The following is a 22938-nucleotide window of genomic DNA, read 5'->3' as shown; positions in this document are numbered from 1 at the left end:
TGAGTTTGGTAAGTTCTTTATAGATTTTAGATACTAACCCTTTATCTGATATGTCATTTGCAAATATCTTCTCCCATTCTGTCGGTTGTCTTTTGGTTTTGTTGACTATTTCTTTTGCTGTGCAAAAGCTTTTTATCTTGATGAAGTCCCAATAGTTCATTCTTGCCCTTGCTTCCCTTGCCTTTGGCAATGTTTCTAGGAAGAAGTTGCTGCGGCTGAGGTCGAAGAGGTTGCTGCCTGTGTTCTCCTTTAGGATTTTGATGGACTCCTGTCTCACGTTTAGGTCTTTCAAACATTTGGAGTCTATTTTTGTGTGTGGTGTAAGGAAATGGTCCAGTTTCATTCTTCTGCATGTGGCTGTCCAATTTTCCCAACACCATTTGTTGAAGAGACTGTCTTTTTTCCATTGGACATTCTTTCCTGCTTTGTCAAAGATTAGTTGACCATAGAGTTGAGGGTCCATTTCTGGGCTCTCTATTCTGTTCCATTGATCTATGTGTCTTAGTGCCAGTACCATACTGTCTTAATGATGACAGCTTTGTAATAGAGCTTGAAGTCCGGAATTGTGATGCCGCCAGCTTTGCTATTCTTTTTCAACATTCCTCTGGCTATTTGGGGTCTTTTCTAGTTCCATACAAATTTTAGGATTATTTGTTCCATTTCTTTGAAAAAAGTGGATGGTATTTTGATAGGGATTGCATTGAATGTGTAGATTGCTCTAGGTAGCATTGACATCTTCACAATATTTGTTCTTCCAATCCATGAGCATGGAACGTTTTTCCATTTCTTTGTGTCCTCCTCAATTTCTTTCATGAGTATTCTATAGTTTTCTGAGTACAGATCCTTTGCCTCTTTGGTTAGATTTATTCCTAGGTATCTTATGGTTTTGGGTGCAATTGTAAATGGGATCGACTCCTTAATTTCTCTTTCTTCTGTCTTGTTGTTGGTGTATAGGAATGCCATTGATTTCTCTGCATTGATTTTATATCCTGCCACTTGACTGAATTCCTGTATGAGTTCTAGCAGTTTCGGGGTGGAATCTTGGGTTTTCCACATAAAGTATCATATCATCTGCAAAGAGTGAGAGTTTGACTTCTTCTTTGCCGATTCGGATGCCTTTTATTTCTTTTTGTTGTCTGACTGCTGTGGCTAGGACTTCCAATACTATGTTGAATAGCAGTGGTGATAGTGGACATCCCTGCCACGTTCCTGACCTTAGGGGGAAAGCTCTCAGTTTTTCCGCATTGAGAATGATATTCGCTGTAGGTTTATCATAGATGGTTTTTATGATATTGAGGTATGTACCCTCTATCCCTATACTCTGAAGAGTTTTGATCAAGAAAGGATGCTGTACTTTGTCAAATGCTTTTTCTGCATCTATTGAGAGAATCATATGATTCTTGTTCTTTCTTTTGTTAATGCATTGTATCACGTTGATTGATTTGTGGATGTTGAACCAACCTTGCATCCCAGGGATAACCACTTGGTCGTGGTGAATAATCCTTTTAATGTACTGTTGGATCCTATTGGCTAGTATCTTGGTGAGAATTTTTGCATCCATGTTCATCAGGGATATTGGTCTGTAATTCTCCTTGTTGATGGGGTCTTTGTCTGGTTTGGGGACCAAGGTAATGGTGGCCTCATAAAACGAGTTTGGAAGTTTTCATTCCATTTCTATTTTTTGGAACAGTTTCAGAAGAATAGGTATTAATTCTTCTTTCAATGTTTGGTAGAATTGCCCTGGGAAGCCATCTGGCCCTGGGCTTTTGTTTTTTGGGAGATTTTTGATGACTGCTTCAATTTCCTTAGTGGTTATAGGTCTGTTCAGGTTTTTATTTCTTCCTGGTTCATTTTTAGTAGTTGATACATCTCTAGGAATACATCCATTTCTTCCAGATTATCTAATTTGCTGGCATAGAGTTGCTCATAATATGTTCTTATAATTGTTCGTATTTCTTTGGTGTTGGTTGTGATCTCTCCTTTCATTCATGATTTTGTTGATTTGGGTCATTTCTCTTTTCTTTTTGATAAGTCTGGCCAGGGCTTATCAATCTTGTTAATTCTTTCAAAGAACCAGCTCCTAGTTTCTTTGATCTGTTCTACTGTTCTTTTGGTTTCTATTTCATTGATTTCTGCTCTGATCTTTCTTATTTCTCTTCTCCTGCTGGGTTTAGGCTTGATTTGCTGTTTTTTCTCTAGCTCCTTTAGGTGTAGGGTTAGGTTGTGTATTTGAGACCTCTCCTGTTCCTTGAGAAAGGCTTGTATTGCTATATACTTTTCTCTTAGGACTGCCTTTGCTGCATCCCAAAGATTTTGAACAGTTGTGTGTTCATTTTCATTGGTTTCCATGAATTTTTTTAATTCTTCTTTAATTTCCTGGTTGACTATTCCTTCTTTAGTAGGATGCTCTTTTAGCCTCCATGTATTTGAGTTCATTCCAACTTTCCTCTTGTGACTGAGTTCCAGTTTCAAAGCACTGTGGTCTGAAAATATGCAGGGAATGATCCCAATCTTTTGGTACTGGTTGAGACCTGATTTGTGACCTAGGATGTGATCTATTCTGGAGAATGTTCCATGGGCACTAGAGAAGAATGTGTATTCCGTTGTTTTGGGATGGAATGTTCTGAATATGTCTGTGAAGTCCATTTGGTCCAGTGTGTCATTTAAAGTCTTTATTTCCTTGTTGATCTTTTGCTTAGATGATCTGTCCATTTCAGTGAGGGGGATGTTAAAGTCCCCCACTATTCTTGTATTGTTGTCAATGTGTTTCTTTGCTTTTGTTATTAATTGCCTCATATAATTGGCCACTTCCACGTTAGGGGCATAGATATTTACAATTGTTAGATCATCTTGTTGGATAGACCCTTTAAGTACGATATAGTGGACTTCCTCATCTCTTATAAGAGTCTAGTTTAAAATCTAATTTGTCTGATATAAGGATTGCCACCCCAGCTTTCTTTTGGTGTCCATTAGCATGGTAAGTGGTTTTCCACCCCCTCACTTTCAATCTGGGGGTGTCTTTGGGTCTAAAATGAGTCTCTTGCAGACAGCATATCGATGGGTCTTGTTTTTTTTATCCAATCTGATACCTTGTGTCTTTTGATTGGGGCATTTAGCCCATTTACATTCAGGGTAACTATTGAAAGATAGGAATTTAGTGCCATTGTATTGCCTGTAAGGTGACTGTTACTGTATATTGTCTGTGTTCCTTTCTGGTCTATGTTACTTTTAGGCTCTCTCTTTGCTTAGAGGACCCCTTTCAATATTTCTTGTAGGGCTGGTTTCGTGTTTGCATATTCCTTTAGTTTTTGTTTGTCCTGGAAGCTTTTTATCTCTCCTTCTATTTTCAGTGACAGCCTAGCTGGATATAGTATTCTTGGCTGCATATTTTTCTCCTTTAGTGCTCTGAATATATCATGCCAGTCCTTTCTGGCCTGCCAGGTCTCTGTGGATAGGTCTGTTGCCAATATAATGTTTCTACCATTGTAGGTTACATATCTCTTCTCCCGAGCTGCTTTCAGGATTTTCTCTTTGTCTCTGAGACTTGTAAGTTTTACTGTTAGATGTTGGGGTGTTGACCTATTTTTATTGACTTTGAGAGGGGTTCTCTGCCCCCTGGATTTTGATGCCAGTTTCCTTCCCCAAATTAGGGAAGTTCTCTGCTATAATTTGCTCCAATATACCTTCTACCCCTCTCTCTCTTTCTTCTTCTTCTTCTGGGATCCCAATTATTATAATGTGTTTTGTCTTATGGTATCACTTATCTCTCGAATTCTGCCCTCCTGATCCAGTAGTTTTTTATCTCTCTTTTTCTCAGCTTCTTTATTTTCCATCATTTGGTCTTCTATATCACTAATTCCCTCTTCTGCCTCATTTATCCTAGCAGTTAGAGCCTCCATTTTTTATTGCACGTCATTAATAGCCTTTTTAATTGTGACTTGGTTAGATTTTAGTTCTTTTATTTCTCCAGAAAGGGTTTCTCTAATAACTTCCATGCTTTTTTCAAGCCCAGCTAGTATCTTTAAAATCGTCATTCTGAACTCTAGGTCCGACATCTTACTAATGTCCGTATTGATTAGGTCCCTGGCAGTCGGTACTGCCTCTTGTTCTTTTTGTTGAGGTGATTTTTTCCATCTTGTCATTTTGTCCAGAGGAGAACAGATGAATGAGAGAACAAAATGCTAACAGGGTAACAACGTCACCAGAAAATATACACTAAACAAATCAGAAAAGACCTGAAACCAGGGGGAAAGAAAGAAAAAAGAAAAAAAAAAAAGAAAAAGATATAAACAAACAAAAACAGAACAAAACAAAACAAAACAGAATATGATCAAATATGATCAGGCTGGTGCATAGATCAGTGCCACACACTAGATTTTGGGCGTATTTTGGTCTGTTAGAAGAAAGTGCCTCCCTAAATTTTAAAGAAAGAAAAACTTATATATATACAAAAATAAGGGTTAATACGATGAAGTGATGGAATATGAGTGTAAAGATGAAAATTATAAAAGATTTTATAAAAGGAATTGATAAGTTGGTTGAAAAAAGAAAGAAGAGGGTAAAAAAAAAAAGGAAAGAAAAAAAGGGAGAGAATGTGATCAGGCAGGAGACTAGAACAAAGCCATACACTAGAGATTTAGGGTATATTTTGATCTGTTAGAAGAAACTGTATCTCAAAATTTTAAAGACAGAACAACTTATATATGCCAAAAATAAGGGTAACTACTATGAAGGGATAGAATATGACTCTAAAAATGAAAAATAAAAAATGTTTTTTAAAAAAAGGATTGATAAGGTTGGTTGAAAAAGGGAAAAAGAAAAATTCAAAAAAAAAAAAAAAGACAGTAAAAAAAAATTAACTTTGAAAGACTAAAGAATCATGGTAAAAAAGGCATGAATTCTATGTGCAGTATTCCCCTAGCGCTGGAGTTCTGCCGTTCTCATTGATCGGTAAACTTGGTCTTGGCTAGCTGTTCTTGCTGATCTTCTTGGGGAGAGTCCTGTTGCCTTGGTTCCCAAATGTCTTTGCCGGAGGCGGAATTGCCCCGCCCTTGCTGGGTCCAGGCTAAGTAATCTGCTTGGGTTTGCTTGGGAGCTTTTGTTCCCTGCAAGCTTTCCATACAGCTTTGGAGGACAAGAGTGAAAATGGCGTCCTCCCAATCTCCGCCCCGGAGGATCAGAGAACTCGGGGCCTCACTCCTCAGTGTGCCCCCAGAGTAAAGCAGTCAATCACTCCCGTCTCCCTGGTCTCTGGCCGCGCTCCATGCTCACCCGGCCTGTGACCGAGCATTTCTATCTCTGGCACACGACCCCGTGTGGAGTCTCCAAACCCAGCAGATCCCTGTGGTGCGCTCCCGTGCCGCTCCTCCCGGGGGAGGAAGGGGAGTCTCCCCAGGCCTGCCACTTCTTGGAGGCAGAAGTGGCCCGACTGTGCCACGGATCATGGTTTATGGCAACCCCGAGCTGAGAGCCCACTCCTCGGCTCCATCTCTGCAGCCGGCTTCCCCACTCCGATACCTGGGAGCTCTGCCGCACTCAGGCACCCCCAGTCTTTCTGTGACCCCGAGGGTCCTGAGACCACACTGTCCTAGCGAGTGTTCCACCCCCCGCTTAGCCACTGGAGCGACGTCCCTTAGCGGAGCCGACTCCTAAAAGTTCCGATTTTGTGCTCCGTGGCTCTATCACTTGCCAGAAGCGGCCAATGGAGGACCCCTCCCCCGCCATCTATCCTCCCGAATATCGCCTCAGATTCACTTCCCCGCACGTCCTACCTTCCAGAAAGTGGTCGCTTTTCTGTTCAGAGAGTTGTTGCTATTCTTTTCTTTGATCTCCTGTTGAGTTCATAGGTGTTCAGAATGGTTTGATACCTATTTAGCTGAATTCCTGGGACCAGACAAAATCCAGGTCTCCTACTCCTCCGCCATCTTGCTCCTCCCCCTACATCATTAGTTTTTGATGTAGTGTTCCATGATTCATTGTTTGCATATAACACCCAGTGCTCCATGCAGTACATGCTCTCTTTAATACCCATCACCAGACTAACCCATCCCCCTACCCCTTCCCCTCTAGAACCCTCAGTTTGTTTCTCAGAGTCCATAGTCTCTCATGGTTCATCTCCCCCCTCTGATTTCCCCCCCTTCATTCTTCCCTTCCTGCTATCTTTTTTTTTTTTTTTTAACATATAATGTATTATTTGTTTCAGAGGTAAAGGTCTGTGATTCAACAGTCTTACACAATTCACAGCGCTCACCATAGCACATACCCTCCCCAATGTCTATCACCCAGCCACCCCATCCCTCCCACCCCCCACCACTCCAGCAACCCTCAGTTTGTTTCCTGAGATTAAGAATTCCTCATATCAGTGAGGTCATATGATACTGCTTTTCAAAAAGCAAATCATATGTGTTCTCCAAAGGTATTAAGCCACTTTTAATTGTTATAAGTATTTTTGTCAAAGGTATTAAGCAGGTACATTCTTGCAACATTAAAATAATATGAATCTACTGTGTTTAGTACAAAAATTATGACTTTTTCTTTCAGAATAATAGTAATTATATAGAATTCCTGGATAGGCAATTGAGAAAAGAAAATTTTAAAATTATATAAGCTCTTCTATGTCTAGAAATTAACAACAGCCAATTAACCTTGAACCAGATTATCATAATTAAATGAAAATACTAGTAAGGACCTCTTGATCTGGAGAAAAGATGTAGTAGTCAGACCTTTTTATATTTCCCCCTTCTGTGATAGACAAAAGACTACATTTGGTCGTCTGGGTACACAAACCTCTTGGTTGGCTAGACCAGTTAGCCTAGATGTTTAGAAGTCTTTGGGGAAAGAAGAAACTATGATTCCAAAATTCTTCTTCCCACGATTCAAAATTAGGTCCTTTAAAAATGCTTTGGACACATGATCTCACTTGATTTTTACAAACCAAATATTCTTGTTATATATGTCTTTAATAATTTCTAAATTAGGTAGTGAAATAGAATTGCTTTCTTAATGATTTAAAATCTTGGGGCACTTGGGTGGCTCAGTCATTAAGCATCTGCCTTCGGCTCAGGTCATGATCCAAGGGTCCTGGGATTGAGCCCCACATCGGGCTCCCTGCTCAGCAGGAGGCCTGTTCTCCCTCTCCCACTGCCTGCTTGTATTCCCTCTCTCGCTGTGTCTCTGTCAAATAAATAAATAAAATCTTTAAAAAAATAAAATAAAACAAAATCTTTACAAAATACAATATTGTTTGAAACAACAGGTATATAACATCTTAAATGTGTTAGTTCTCTTGTTCTTTCTGAATTCCTAGAAAATCAAATATACTCCGGCGTGTGTGTGTGTGTGTGTGTGCACGCGCGTGTGTTGTGTGTGTGTAGAGAGAGAGAGAGAAGAAGGCATGCTTATTTCACCATAGACACATGTCTTCTCTAAATAAAAAGTTTTAAAAGAAAACTTTAAAATTTAAATTGATAAAATATGAAAGGAAATATCCAAATTGTTGAGGCTCTGTGAAAATAATTCAATAGAATTTTATTTGCTTCAACACTGCAGATGTTCTTCATTCTTTTGTGCTCCTTTGTGGATCGCAACAGGTGAACTATTAAAGAGATTACGATCAGTGACTTCAGTGACTACGAAGTTGTTTCAGTTTTAAATATCAAACACCTGGGTCATTTTCCTTTCAATTCAGATCTTTAATTTCTACCATAACTCCAGCAAAAATAAAGACCAAGCCCTTGAAATGGCTCAAATAAATCATATTTCAAGCCAGTGTGGATTTGAATAAATTTTTCAAAGACTTTGAGATTGACATTATAATGGTTTGATAATTAAGACTTTTGTAATTGACTGAATCCATTAAAGCTGACATCTCATAGTCAAAATCAACTTTTTTCAACTTCTAATCAAAATAGAGTTAGCTAAGAAAACAGGTTTATTTCTTTTTCTGTTGTTCTGGTTCTATTTAATGCATGAAACTTAATGGCTACCATTTGCCCTTAAATAACATTTCTTTATTTACTTTTCAGAAATATTCTTTCAGGCATTTATATAAACCTCTTTCTCCTTTTTGGTATTTTAGGGAGAAGGTTTAGTAAGTGATATCCATTCTGTTTCCTAAATTTTATAGACAAGTGATACCAGGGGTCAAATATTACGATTATCTTATGAAGGACTGTGGGACAACACTCTCACATTGAAACCTACACAGACAATGAGTTTTGTTTTATAGATGTGACTCCCACTGCCTTCATAGAATATACTGCCACAGTTAGTAATTAGTCCTTCAAATAGGTTCCCAAGCCAATACATGAGACCATGAAATGGAAGATGGCCATTCTCATTTTTTACAGGCTTATCCTTTTAAACAAAACATTCCCCACTTCCCATTCCCCACTTTTTCACACGACAGGAGGGCTCTGCTTGACTCTTGGTAATTTCTGCCTAAATAAGATGCTATTGAGAAGAGTGATCTTTTTTCCTCCACTTGCCAAGAATATTACACACTATCCACACTGTAAATGACATTTTAAAATATTGTTCAATGCTCAGAGGTCTATGAGCGATAAATAATTTTTAAACAATAAATTATGTTCTGTTTTATTTATTCTAAACAAAAAATACACATGGTTTCATTTCACCATTTCAGTGATCTAATTAGTGACTGCCAGGTGTGAGTGATACGGTAAACTATGTGACTGGAATATTAGAGTTGCCAGCACACATTCATGAGGATAACATGTCAATCTTAGCATAATAAAGAAAGAAAGCATTCTACTAGAACTAAGATAAATATTTCATTTTTCATGTGTTTGTGGATGTAAAGACTTCACATTTTTTAAAGTTTGAGCTCTGAGTTCTCCACTTCATTTTCAACATTTAATTAGGTGAATTCAAAGAACGAATAAGTGGAAACATTTATGCATTGTTTTCAAACATTTCCTGTAGCTTTCTAGAATGTTATATTTGTCTCTGATACATTTTCAAATTTCAGAGGAAACACCCGTTTCTACTTATTTTCAAGGTCAGCACTAAGGTTATGTTTTTGAAATAATGTCTGGAGTGAAACTCAGAAGATGAAAAAACAAAATGGCAGATACTTCATTCCAGAGTATTCATTGTTCAAAACCCTGGGTTTCAGAGTCTCATCACTGAGCTTGTATATACAAAGCTCTTTGTCTGAATTCTAGTCACAAGGGGTCTTTGGCCAAAGCAGCAGGAAAGGGCTTTGCTGATTTCACACTCCAGCAAAGTTTATAATCTTTCTAATATCAGTATTAACCAGTGAAAATAAGTATAAAACTAGCAAGAGAAATATATCCAGTAACCTCTCATCTATGAGGCTCTTTGTTGCCAGGATGTTAGAATTTTTTATGGATTGGGTGTAAGACTGTTACTTCACATACTATTATCTGATCCAATCATTCCCCTTTGGAATTTATACAAAAGAAATGAAAGCATATGTCCTTGCAAAGACTTGTACATGAACATTTATAGCAGCTTTATTTGTAATAGCCAAATGCTAGAAACAATATAAATGTCCACTACCAGGTGAATGAATAAACAAACTTTGCTATATCCATACATTAGAATACTACCCAGCAATAACAAGAATGAACTGTTGAATACTAAAATATAGGTAAATCTTGGGGCGCCTGGGTGGCTCAGTCAGTTGCGCATCTGCCTTTGGTTCAGGTCATGATCCTGGGGTCCTGGGATTGAGCCCTGCATTGGGCTCCCCGCTGAGCGGGGAAGTCTGCTTGTCCCTCCTCCTATGCCCCTCCCCCAATTCATGTGCTCGCTCTCTCTCAAATAAATAAATAAAATCTTTAAAAATAAATTAAAAATAAAATAAAATATAGACAAACCTTAAAATAATTATTCTGAGTGCATAAGCCAGACCAAAAAGAGGTACATACCGTATGATTTCATTTATATAATATTTTTTAAAATGCAAACTAATCTATAGTGATAAAAAGATCAGTGGTTGCCTAGGGATGGGTGGTACAGTAGGGGCAGGATGGAGTGACAAGAGATACAAGAAAACGTTTGAGGGTGACAGATATGTTCTTACCTTGACTGTGGTGATGATTACAGATGTCATAACTTATCAGATGGGTATGCTTTAAACATGTTCAGTGTATTCTATGCCAATTATGCCTCAACAAAATTTAAATAAACTGTCACTTCATTTTCCTGGGCTTTACCTACTTCTACTGAAGCCATCTAGTGAGTTCGACTCCTACTTCTCACTGGAAATTCCTTAGTGGAAAAAAAATAAAGGTGTTTTCTTTATCTTAGAGTCTCAATTACTGTTACAGACAGAAGAAGGATTGTGTGTTCTGTTTTCCTCCAGAAGAACTTCTGGAACTTGACTATTTCTCAACTCTAGGATGCTTCTCAGACCCAAATCACCTCCCTTCTTTTTCTCTGCAGGGAAAAAGTGTCACCTAGTGTCACCCAAGGATACTGTCTGCTTTTGTCTCCTCTCTATAACTGCAATTACACAATTTGACTCTAGAATGACTGGCAGGAGAACAGAATTTTTTCTCTTTGGGTCTTTGCATAGAGTGCTTATTATCGTAGTTGTAGTACTGCTTTATTGGTCACTAATATGGTTAAATGAAGCCATGTGTACTTTACGTTTCCATTTGTTTAGTTAAAACAAAAAATACATACTTAACTTATTGTTTAAAAAATTTCTATTGCCCATAGGCCTGTGAGGCTTAGAGAAATGCACTCAGCCTAGCACCTGGAACATAATAAGCATTCTGTAAGGCTACCTATATTATTAAGATTAGTATTGACGTTAGTATATTCACAAAATAAGCAGTTAAACCCTTTACCTTTTAACATTTTATTGTGATGTGAAGATAAGAAAAATGACAAATATAAGGAAATTGTAAAAGTCTGAGAATCATACAAAAGTCAACAATAGTCCTGAGTCCATTCTCCTTCAGACATTTATTAATTGGGGCTCACCAAAATACCTCTGTCCTTCTGAGCACTCTGTAGGGTAAGGGTACACCCAGGACCTACAATCAAAGGAAAACTACAGGTGTCCTCTTTGGCAAAGGAGCCATTCCTCTCCTAAGAACCTTCAGGCTGGGTAATTTCTATTCTCCTGGGTCTCTATTCAGCATACTATAGGTATTCCTTATTTTATTTAAACCTCATGACAGTCCTGTGAAGTAATTAATGTGCCTGATTTCACATGAAGAAACAGTCTCAGAGAACTTATATAAAGCTACATAAAGCTAAAGACAGACAGGTCATTCAAACCCTGGTCTCCCTATTTCTAAAGCCCCAGAATTTCCCACTATAGTATACTGCCTTTGGCCATCTTGTCACAGATAGACCCTTAATATCTATTTCTTTGTTTTAGGGAAAATTCTAAAAGAGGCTGATGGACTATTTTGACTAACATGTATCAGTAAATAAAAATATTAGCAGTTAATACTTATTGATATGTTCTAAACACAACAGCCATCTGAGGTAACTATCACTCTTTCCATTTTACAGATGAGGAAACAGAGACAGAAAAACCAGGTAATTTGTCAAGGTTGCATGGCTGGGATATCAGCCATGTTCCTAGAGCCTAGAGCCTTGACTACCTACCACACAATACTGCTTGTGCTGGATAGTTTCATTTTGCCCCTCCAGATCCATTCTCTACCCTTGTCCGTTAGGCTCTGTGCCCTGGGACACTGACCTTTATGAACTACTTCAATAGGGCTCCTTGGTCTCTCAGCTTCCAGTTAGATTGAGGAAAATTAAAAGGCACCTGGAAATGAAAACCATCAGGAATTGAAAGGGATGAAGAAAGTGGGGATGGATATTTGTTCCTCTGGCTCCATCCCTCCAGGGCTGCAATTTGCCTACCACATGCCATCACTACTCATGAGCCCTCACCCTTGGTCTCCCTGGGTGTTGGCCCAAGCTCTCTCTTCCATTGTTGCTGGACTCTTGGTGCTTCAGCATCCTCTGTTGGCTGCCCTTAGCCCTGCCCACATCTTGCTAAACTGTAATTCATTAAACTCTCTTTGCCCCTGTTGAGTGAGTTATCTAACCATTTTCTGCCCAGATGACTGCTGACACCCTGCCTCTATAACAGATGGCATCATTCTTGTATTATTCCTTAGAGTAAAAATTCTGGGATGACCTCCCCTCTTCCCTTGATGTTGTAAGAAAATTGATAATAAGATCCCAGAGCATGCAGACTTTAGCAGGTGTTGGGACAGTTTTGCCCAGGAGGGAGGAGGGTTTGGACCCAAGGTTCCTAATGTCCTGGACTTTCACCTCTCTGCCACTTATTCAAAGAAAGAAAAAGGTATTTCAGTGTCTTTTCAGCCCCTGATAAAGTAGAGGGCAGTAAATTTATTTTTTAAAAAAGATTTATGTGTATATATTTTAGAGAGAAAGAAAGAGAGGAGGGGCAGGGGGAGAGTGAAAATCCCAAACAGGCTCCACATCCAGTTTAGAGCCCAACAGGGGGCTCAATCTCATGACCCTGAGATCATGACCTGAGCAAAACCAAGAGTCAGAGGCCTAACCCAGGTGCCACCCAGGTGCCCCAAGGATAGTAAATTTACATCAAATGCCCAAGTCTATTGCTAAGAGATAGAAAGGGCAGGGGGAAATGGGATCTGCAGTTTTGTTACTTGAAAAAATATACATTAAAAAAACAAACAGGTAATATTTTTTAAAGTCTTATTATGTGCTAGTAGTACTACTGAAACTTCCCAATTTGCTCAATCTTCTGTGGTTTGTGCTATTATTTATCCTGTCTTATCAATGAAGAAACTAAAGCAGAGAGGAGGTAAATAACTTACCCCGGGTCATGAATCTAGTGAGTGGTAGAACTGTGTTCAGACTCAGAGAGTCTGGCATTAGACACCCCCTGTCTACTCTCACCAGCCATGGCAGCAGTTAGGATCCTGAGGAACACGGGGTGTGCTCTGGTCTCCAATGAGCTCCATGGTCCTCCTTGAGTGAAGTCTCTGACTGTTTGAGTTGCTGGGGTTGCCTTCATTAAGCTACTATGACCTTATACTGTCATTATACCCCCTCTCCTACCTCTAGGCTCCGTGAAGACAGGGACAGGATCTTGTTGGCCTTTGCTGTCCCCACTGATTAGTGTGGTGACTGGCATCAAATACAGCGAATATTCATTGAACAAATTAAGGAGGCTGAAATTTCTAACTTTCCTGACAAAATTACAACCCCTTAAGGGGTTAATATCCAAAATATATAAAGAACTTATATGACTTAACACTAAAACAATAAATAACCTAATTAAAGAATGGGCAGAGGACCAGAATAGAAAATTTTCCAAAGAAGATATACAGATGGCCAAGGGGTACATAAAAAAAGTCTCAACATCACTAATCAGGGAAAAGCAAATCAAAACCACAGTGAGTTATCACTTCATACCAGTCAGAATGGCTAGTACCCAAAAGACAAGAAATAACAAGTGTTGGGAAAGATGTGAAGAAAAAAGAACCCTCCTACACTGTTGGTGGGAATGCAAACTGGTGCAGCCACTATGGAAACCAGTATGGAGGTTCCTCAAAAAATTAAAAACAGAAATACCATATGATCCAGTAATCCCACTACTGGACCTAAAGAAAATAAAAACACTAACTCAAAAAATATATGTACCCCTATGTTTATTGCAACATTATTTACAATAGCCAAGATATAGAAACAACCCAGGTGTCTATCATATATATATATTATATATTTTTTATATGTATAAAATATACATATATATTTTCCCAGCCATAAAAAAAGAATGAGATCTTGTCATTTGCAACAACATGGATGGATCTTGAGGGTATAATACTAAGTGAAGTAAGTCAGAGAAAAACAAATACCATATGATTTCACTTATATATAGAATCTAAAAAAACAAAACAAATGAACAAACAAACAAAACCAGACTCTTAAACACAGAGAACAAACTGATAGTTGCCAGATGGGAGGTGGGTGGAGGGAATGGGTAAAATAAAGGGAATTAAGAGGTTCAAACTTCCAGGTATAAAATAAATAAGTCACAGAGAAGAAAAGCACAGCATAGAGAATATAGTCAATAATACTGTAATAATATTGCATGGTTATAGATGATAACTACACTCATCGTGGTGAGCACTGAATAATGCACAGAATTGTCAAATCACTATGTTGTAACCTGAAACTAATATAACATTGTATGCTAATTTTACTTAAATTTAAAAAAAAAAAATCCATCCTCTGATGAAAACAGAAGTGGAAATCACAGGCAGGGACTTACGGTGGCTAAGAGGATTATCTCAGGAGAAAGACTGAATATGTCGCCTAAATTTAAACACTTAGCAGCAATTTAACCTCGAGCAAGATGCTCTGCCTCCCTATGCTTCAGTTCCCTAATCTGTGAAATGGGGCTTATGATCATGCTGTCTTCCTTACAGGCTATGGTAAGGATTAAATGAAATAAAATTAAAGTCTTTTTTTTTTAAAGATTTTACTTATTTATTTGAGAGAGAGAGAAAGAGTGAGCACAAGCAAGGGAGTGGCAGGCAGAAGGACAGGGAGAAGCAGACTCCCCGCTGAGCAGGGAGCCCAACACAGGGCTCGATCCCAGAACCCTGGGACCATGACCTGAGCCAAAGGCAGTCGCTTAACCGACTGAGATACTCAGGTGCCCCCAAATTAAAGTCTTGTCGAATGGCCATATCAAGCACTCGATCATTCTAAGTTGATACTAGTATTATTTTCTTAATCACAGGGTGATTGCTGAGAGAAGGAAAGAATTGTGGGAGCCTTCCATGTTTAATACAGAACGAGGGTAGAACAGAATGTGCCTGTGCCAAACAGAGCAACACAGAGACCGCTCCCAAAGAAAGCACTAAGTGTTCATAAGGAACACTGGCATTAAAACATCCTACACCACAGACTTGCAAGTTACATGATAAGACAGTCATTAAGATTTATTGAGAGGGCGCCTGGGTGGCTCAGTTGGCTAAGCAACTGCCTTTGGCTCAGGTCATGATCCCAGGGTCCTGGGATCGAGTCCTGCGCATCGGGCTCCCCTGCTCTCCGGGGGTCTGCATCTCCCTCTCCCTCTGCCTGCCACTCCCCATGCTTGTGCACTCTCTCTCTCTCTCTCTGAGTCAAATAAATAAATAAAATTTTTTAAAAAAGATTTTTGAGAGACTTCTAAATATCATCATTTAGCTCCTTTAAAAAAATTATTTGACAATTATTCCTTTATTTAATAAAACTTCCTTCTGATATAATACAGTCCACTATGCAGCATTACTTACAAGTGGGGAATAACACCAATCCATAGGGCTAGGATATCCAGGTAGAAAGTTTTTTTGGGGGGGAACAGAGGAGATGGAAGGGGAATGTTTGAAGACATGAGTTGGGAGAGGTAGGGAGAAAGAATGTGGAAACTCAGAACAAGTAAATTATCCAATTAACAATGCATCTTTTGTGTTAGCTTCTTTGATGCAAAAATACAACATCTGTGGGTAACTTTGATATTTCAAAGTTGGATTTTTCTTATACCTAAGGAAGCATTAACTAGACCCATTAACAATAACTCAGTTTACAAAGAAATGGAGGAGTAAGGCTTTTAGTTCCTTTTCCAACTTCAAAGGTGAATTGTTTAAGTACATCCTTGAGATGTGTCATAACTTGTGTTTCCAAAATGTAATACCATACAATGATTTATAGACCACTGATGCCCAGCCAAATAATTTCTTCACTTTGGTTTCTTTTATGTTAAATAAAGATGAAAGATACTCAATTATTATTTTTTTAAAAAGCGGGAAGAAAGAGGAAACCTCAAGTTATCTCAAGAGAGAACTGATACAAAATATACCCCACTGGGAAACTGATGAACTAGGTTAAGAGGATAAGATGCAATTACCTTTAGAAATAGATGAAAAATCACTCTTGAGTAAAATGAAAGGACTCAGCTCATGTGTGGCTTCCCTGCAGTTCTCATCTCTGTTAAGAGTGTAGCTCTCACTATAGCATCTATTTTTCCTAGAGTTTATAATGTTTATATAATAGGAGAATTTTGAGCAATGAGAAAAGAGAAATGGCTAAACTATATGCTAAAAATTTTGCAAATCCAATTTTAACACTGTCATTCTGGTTTCTGTTAATAAAATCTTCCACCATCATGGCTTTCTTTAAGAGAAACATTGGCTTATACTGTTTCCAGTAACCCCTTAAAATATCCTTTCTCACACAGGAAACAAGAAAATCATCTCTCCATCCTTTTCCCATTTGAGTAAATTTATTTCCTAGAAACAGCTAGCCATCTGGTTTCTAACAAACATAGTGGCACAATTTCTCCACTTTGAAAGCAAAATAACAACATAATGACGATTATAAAAATACTAGTTAACATTTATTGGGCACTTACCCTGTACCAGACCTCGCTTGAAACATTTTACATGCATTATCTCATTTAATCTTCTAAAGACTTTCCAAAATGGATAATTCTATTATCCCCATTTTACAAATTAGGAAACTGGAGCTAACAAAAACCATGTCACAAAGGAATTCTTATCAGATAGGATGCATTTATCTTTAGGTAACTAAATGCTCAACTCTAATTGGTGTAGGGAAAAACATCATTTCCTTAATTCTGGAGGCTTAGCAGTAGGATGGGATTTGAGTGTTGACTTAATCCAAATTCCCCTTATATTTATTTACTCCTCAGAACTGTATGAAGATGGCTGCATCGGGTCTGGGATTCACATCAATACAGGATAATACCTAGAAGAGCATTCTTCCAAGTTGCCCCTAGCTAAATTCCTCTTGAGTCTCAGTGGCCCAAAGATGACCTTTCTTGAACCAAATGGTGAAGGGGTTGGAATTGCCATAATTGACAGCTAAATTAAAGCTCATTCCTGCTGGCATTGAACTCCAATTTCTAAAAATGGACAATTTCAGGAATGCTTCTCTCTAGTCCTAGTCTACTTAAGCTAAATTCTACTTAAGCTAAATTCTACTTAAGCTAAATAAAAGTACCAAAAAGGAGAAAGAATTGTGGCAGACATGTCTCAAACACTGTTTTAGAAAATATCAATATTTTCTTAGTATATAAGTTATTGATTTTATTACCATAAAAGTTTTTAGTTAACTATATAGTTACTTACTTACAGTTTTTACTTTTATTTTTTTTAAAGATTATTTATTTATTTGAGAGAGAAAGAGAGAGAGAGATTGATTAAGAGAACTAGTGGGAGGAAGGGCAGAGAGAGAAGCAGACTCCCCACGAGCAGGGAGCCCGATGTGGGACTTGATCCCATCATGACCTGAGCCAAAGGCAGACGCTTAACTGACTGAGCCACCCAGGCACCCACAGCTTTTTACTTTTAATCTTAGATATCAAATGTCATTAGAATTTTGCTCAATAACCTTTTCATATTCTACTTCAGTGAACCATCACACCTTGTGTTACCAGTTATCCAAAAGTTGTGCATCAGAAATACAATGAATCGTGGATCACTACATCAAAAACTAATGATGTGGGCGCCTGGGTGGCTCAGTTGGTTGAGCAACTGCCTTCGGCTCAGGTCATGATCCCAGAGTCCTAGGATCGAGTTCCTCATCGGGCTCCCGGCTCGGCGGGGAGCCTGCTTCTCCCTCTGAACCTCTCCCCTCTCATGCTGTTTCTCTCTCTCTCTCTCTCTCTCTCTATCTCAAATAAATAAATAAATAAATAAAATCTTTAAAGAAAAAAAAAACTAATGATGTATTGTATGGTGACTAACATAATAAAATAAAATTAAAAAAAAAAAGAAATACAAATTGACCTTCCTAAACAACAAGAACTACAAAAATTTCCAATTCCCACTGAATGAATTTTAAGTACATTTATGCTTAAATCTAAATAACATGTCAGTATAGAATAATATAATCCAGAAACTAATAAACTAATACTATATAAATCTATGCTTCCCCACATTGCTTTAATGCCTTTATTGACCTGTGGACTAGGGAAAAAAAAAAACAAAAAAACAAAACCTCTTTGCAAACTGTTTTTGAAATCAAATCTGTCACAATTAGGTTGGCCTAACTAATACCTTAGTAAGGTAGTTAGTAATAAAGTAGACCCACATTATCAAACTGACCTCATTAACTTGTTTTTTGTCCAGGTGGAACACTTGGCCAGAACTTGTAGAAGCAATTTCTTCATAGACTTTATATCCAATATGGCCCCTGTCATCACAATCTCCAGTGAGCACAAATACCACCTACGATTTTTTTAAAAAAAGAAGACAATTTAAAGGGTTTTCAGAAATCAATATGTATTTATTGAGTACCTATTACATGTTAATATGCTACTAGTAAAGTGGAATATATACATCATACATATATAATATACATACACATATACATTTATAAATGTATATAATACCCTACATACATCATATATATATATATATTTCTCCCTATATCCATGCACTTTGCAAAAGATTTTGAAAAGAACATGTCTAAACTAGCCTACTGGTCTCAAAAAAGGGTAAGAAGCCTGTAAGGCAGAGCCAAGTCACCCTAGAGATCAGCCTAGATAAGTCAAACTCAAACTCTCCCCAGACACACAAGTGAGCAAGTCTCACCTAGATCAACAGAGCCCTGTAAATATGTGAGAAATAAATGCTTATAGTTTTAAGCCATTGAGAGGTAGAACTGTTTAGTATATAGCAATAGCTAACTGATACAATAAATAACTCTGACTCAAACAAGATTCCACATTGGAGGTGACATTTGAGACATAGGTCTATGTTTTTGTCAGTTAAAAAGATAAGATGGTAAGAAGAACCTTCATTAATCCCCATTTTCTCTCTGTATTAAAAAATAAGGTATTAATATGTACAAATATTACATATAAATTTAATATGTTTAAATTAAATGTCACATACATATTGGAATACATATATATAGATCAATAGTTGTAATTATTGACATTTGCTACACAAAGTGTAGTTAAAGAAGAGAGGCAACCTCTCACATGCCATATAGGTATACCTTGTTTTATAGCACTTTGCTTTATTGTGCTTCACAGATACTGTGTTCTTTATAAATTAGAGGTTTGTGGCAACCCTGCATTGAGCAAATCTATCAGCACCACTTTTTTTTTTTTAAGATTTTATTTATTTATTTGACAGAGAGAGACATAGCGAGAGAGGGAACACAAGCAGGGGGAGTGGGAGAGGGAGAAGCAGGCTCCCCGCAGAGCAGGGAGCCCGATGTGGGACTCGATCCCAGGACCCTGGGATCATGACCTGAGCCGAAGGCAGTTGCTTAACCAACTGAGCCACCCAGGCGCCCTATCAGCACCATTTTTCCAACAGTATTTGCTCACTTCATGTCTCTGTGTCACATTCTGGTAATTTCTGCAATATTTCAAACTTTTTCATTATCCGTATATTTGCTATGGTGATTTGTGATCAGTGAGAATGACTTGCTGAAAGCTCAGATGATGGTTAGCATTGTTTAGCAATAAAGTATTTTTTAAGTAAGGTGTATATATTGGTTTTGTAAGACATGATAATACTTCACCCTTAAGAGAGTACAGTATAGTATAAATATAACTTGTATGTACACTGGGAAGCCAAAAAATTCATTTGATTTTAGTGTGATATCTGCTTTATTGTGGTGGTCAGAACTGCACCCACAATATCTCCAAGGTATGCCTAAATTCCTTCCAGCTGTATTCAGATAGAAAATCTGGGGGCTGATTCCTACTCACTTGTGACTGTTTCTGTTGGATAAGCTGGAGCACCTCATGAGTGAGCTGATAATCCTTGGACCGTGCATCAGTGAAAACATAGATGAAAGAGCCAGGAAGAGAAATTTCCAAGGCAATTTTTATAGCTCCAATACTCATTTCTGGACAATCACCACCACCCTGTTGAGGAGCAGAGAAAAAAGAATGCAATTATTTCATCAACAGAAAAGAAAGGAATATTTTAGTTATGACAAGTTGCTTTAGAAGCTCTAGAACTAAACAAGTTCTCTTCACATTTATTTTCTATCAGTTTGCCACTGAATTCATCACTTTGCTTATCAGGAGATGGAAGATAGAAAAACGTGTATTCAGACCTGTACCTCTGAAACAAATAGTACATTATATGTTAAAAAAAAAAAAAAAGAAGATGGTAGGAAGGGAAAAATGAAGGGGGGGAATCGGAGGGGGAGACGAACCATGAGAGACTATGGACTCTGAGAAACAAACTGAGGGTTCTAGAGGGGAGGGGGGTGGGGGGATGGGTTACCTTGGTGATGGATATTAAAGAGGGCACGTTCTGCATGGAGCACTGGGTGTTATATGCAAACAATGAATCATGGAACACTACATCAAAAACTACTGATGTAATGTACGGTGATTAACATAATAAAATAAAATTTAAAAAAAAGAAAAATGTGTATTTATAGATAAATGATAAATTCACCCAAATACACAAAATAATAGAAATTGTTACATACTTTTCACCTAATTAACTGTTGATTCACTATCCCATTCCCTCACACGACTATTTCATACATCCCTCTTTTCTTATCCCTTATTTGATGACCTTGTTTTTACTGTACTGAGAGTAGCAATCAGAAGAGAACTTCCATGAACTCCCACCACGATATCTATTAACCTAGCCACATGCCCTGCCTTTACAGTGAAGGAATCATTTGGGCATAGCTAAGGCTAACTACTCACATGTACCTAATCAAAAACACAGCTCCTGTGGCTATTCCCTCTCTCTACTCCATTGCCAACATTCCTCTTTTACTGGATCATTCCCACCTGCAAACAAACATACTGATATATCTCTCAAACCTCAAGTTTTTGCTCAAATGTTACCTATCAGAGAAGCCTCCCATGACCACCTTATATAAAATACACACTCTTTGTCACTCTTTTCATTCTGCTTCATTTTTCCTACTAACACATCTCTGTGTTTTATTTCCTACTTGAACAGGCTCAATATATTTTCCTAAACAATAATAGTCCGCATCCTAAGAATTCTTCTCATATTTATTTCTTTCAAAATTATATGGATTTATAGATAAAAGTATAAGTATGCTGTATTTACAGTTTTATATATTTTAAATTTAGGATTATATCCTCCTTCTGTTCCATGTCATCAATGTTCTTCAAAATCACAGGTTCTAATGATTGCATAATATTCTGCCTATATCCCATAATTTAGTTAACCATTTCTCTACTATTGATTATGCTCTTTCAATATATATATATAAATTGCCTGATTACTTCCTTAGCATAGATGTCAATAACTACAGGGCCAAGGAAATGGACTTTCAACCAGTATGTTTTGAGCAATCAATAACCACTAAACACCCTGCCAGGATTTAGACATACAAAGATGAATAATAAGCTAAAGTATCTTGTCCTTAAGGAATTCATGGTCTAGAAAAGACAATCAAATAAAAAGCAAGAGAGCTTGGGGTTATAGGGGGGCCTTATGGTTCTATAGTCCACCAGAATTCAGTAAGTAAGAGCTCTTTTTCAAAAAGAAAATAATTACTTGATGAAAGGGATAAGGTTTTTTCTTTAAACTCTGGAGATTCTACTTGATTCTCCTACTGGGGCTTTTCCCAGGCTTCAAACAGTCTCAGATTGTGATACAATATCCTGAACACCATAGATATAATCAGAGTCAAAAGAGCCAGGCATTTGAACTGCAGTTTGGACAAACTGGAGAATCTTTTCTTGCTTTGGATCTCACTCAAAACTTACAGGCTGGGAGTACCATTTATTAAATGAGTTGGAACAGAGCCCCAGTTGTTATAAAATGCTTCTAAAATTGAGACACCCATGAAATATTATGTCACTTTCTTAATGGTAGGGGACTGAACACTGTAGTAATCTGATCTTCACTTCTGAGAAGATGTCAGCTGAAGACTCCCAGAAAGTTTACTCACTTAACAGTCCTTTCTATCTTTGCAGAGCTTATCACCTATCCATCATTACTTATGTGTATGTTTATGAAATTTAGTTTAGCAGATAATACTGTTCTCAAAAACTTGTATACTTCTATCTTCAGACTGTACTTACCTTCCAAATTCTAATTTTACATCTTTTAAAGATTTATTTGGGGGGGGGGGCAGTGTGCAGAGCCCCATTTGGGGCTTGAGCCCACAACCCATGAGATCATGACCTGAGCCAAAACCAAGAGCCAGATGTTCAACCGACTGAGCCACCCAGGCACCCCCAATTTTACATTTTCAATTGCTTGTTAAACATCCACTGCTATGGCACCTGGGTGGCTCAGTCAGTTAAGTGTCTGCCTTCAGCTCAGGTCATGATCCCAGGGTTCTGGGATCGAGCCCCATGTTGGGCTCCCTACTCAATGGGGAGTCTGCTTCTCCCTCTGCCTCTGCCCCTTCCCCCCTACTCATGTGCTCTCTCTCTCTCTCTCTCTCAAATAAATAAATAAAATCTTAAAAAAAAAAAATCTCCTAGATATTCTATGGGTCTCCACAATTCCATGGGTCTAAAATAGAACTCATTATATTTTCCCCAACCATGTCTTCCCTATTTTTGTTAATCGAACTACCTGCCTCCATATTCAGGTTAAAACCTAAGTCATCTTGACTCCTCCCTCTTCCTTCACCTAATCAGTGGTCAAACTACTTCCATCATGAATCAGTCCCCTCCCTTCCTCCTTACTTCCTACAATTCACTCTTCTTATCATTGATTTTGTTACAAGTATAGTCTCCAATCTAACCTTCTGCTCTGCCTACCACCAAACTTTATTTTTCCTGCAGTAAAGAGCTGTCTGTACCATGTTCCTACTTAAAATCTTTCACTACTTGTGTTGGATCAAATTCTCTCTCTAGTTTCTTATCTCCTACTGCTCCCTCTTCATAAAATGCTTCCTTTAGGCTAAGACTACTTCCTGTTCTTTAAATATGCC

The 22938-nt window shown here is 37.9% G+C and overlaps 1 protein-coding gene across 1 annotated transcript in view; it reads right to left on the bottom strand.

Moving 5' to 3' along the window:
- Positions 1-22938, bottom strand: part of HMCN1 (hemicentin 1) — a 487946-nt gene that overhangs the window by 322414 nt on the left and 142594 nt on the right. The window contains exons 3-4 of the mRNA XM_032393157.1: positions 19754-19912; positions 18132-18254 (exon numbers count right to left, since the gene is read on the bottom strand). Coding sequence (XP_032249048.1) covers positions 18132-18254; positions 19754-19912 — 282 coding nt within the window. The remainder of the gene's footprint in view (positions 1-18131; positions 18255-19753; positions 19913-22938) is intronic.

The sequence above is a fragment of the Phoca vitulina genome, unplaced genomic scaffold, assembly GCF_004348235.1.
Source record: "Phoca vitulina isolate PV1807 unplaced genomic scaffold, GSC_HSeal_1.0 scaffold71, whole genome shotgun sequence".
Taxonomy (NCBI): Eukaryota; Metazoa; Chordata; class Mammalia; order Carnivora; family Phocidae; genus Phoca; species Phoca vitulina.
Note: the sequence above shows the minus strand (reverse complement) of the source record. Positions and strands in the feature narration are given on the sequence as shown.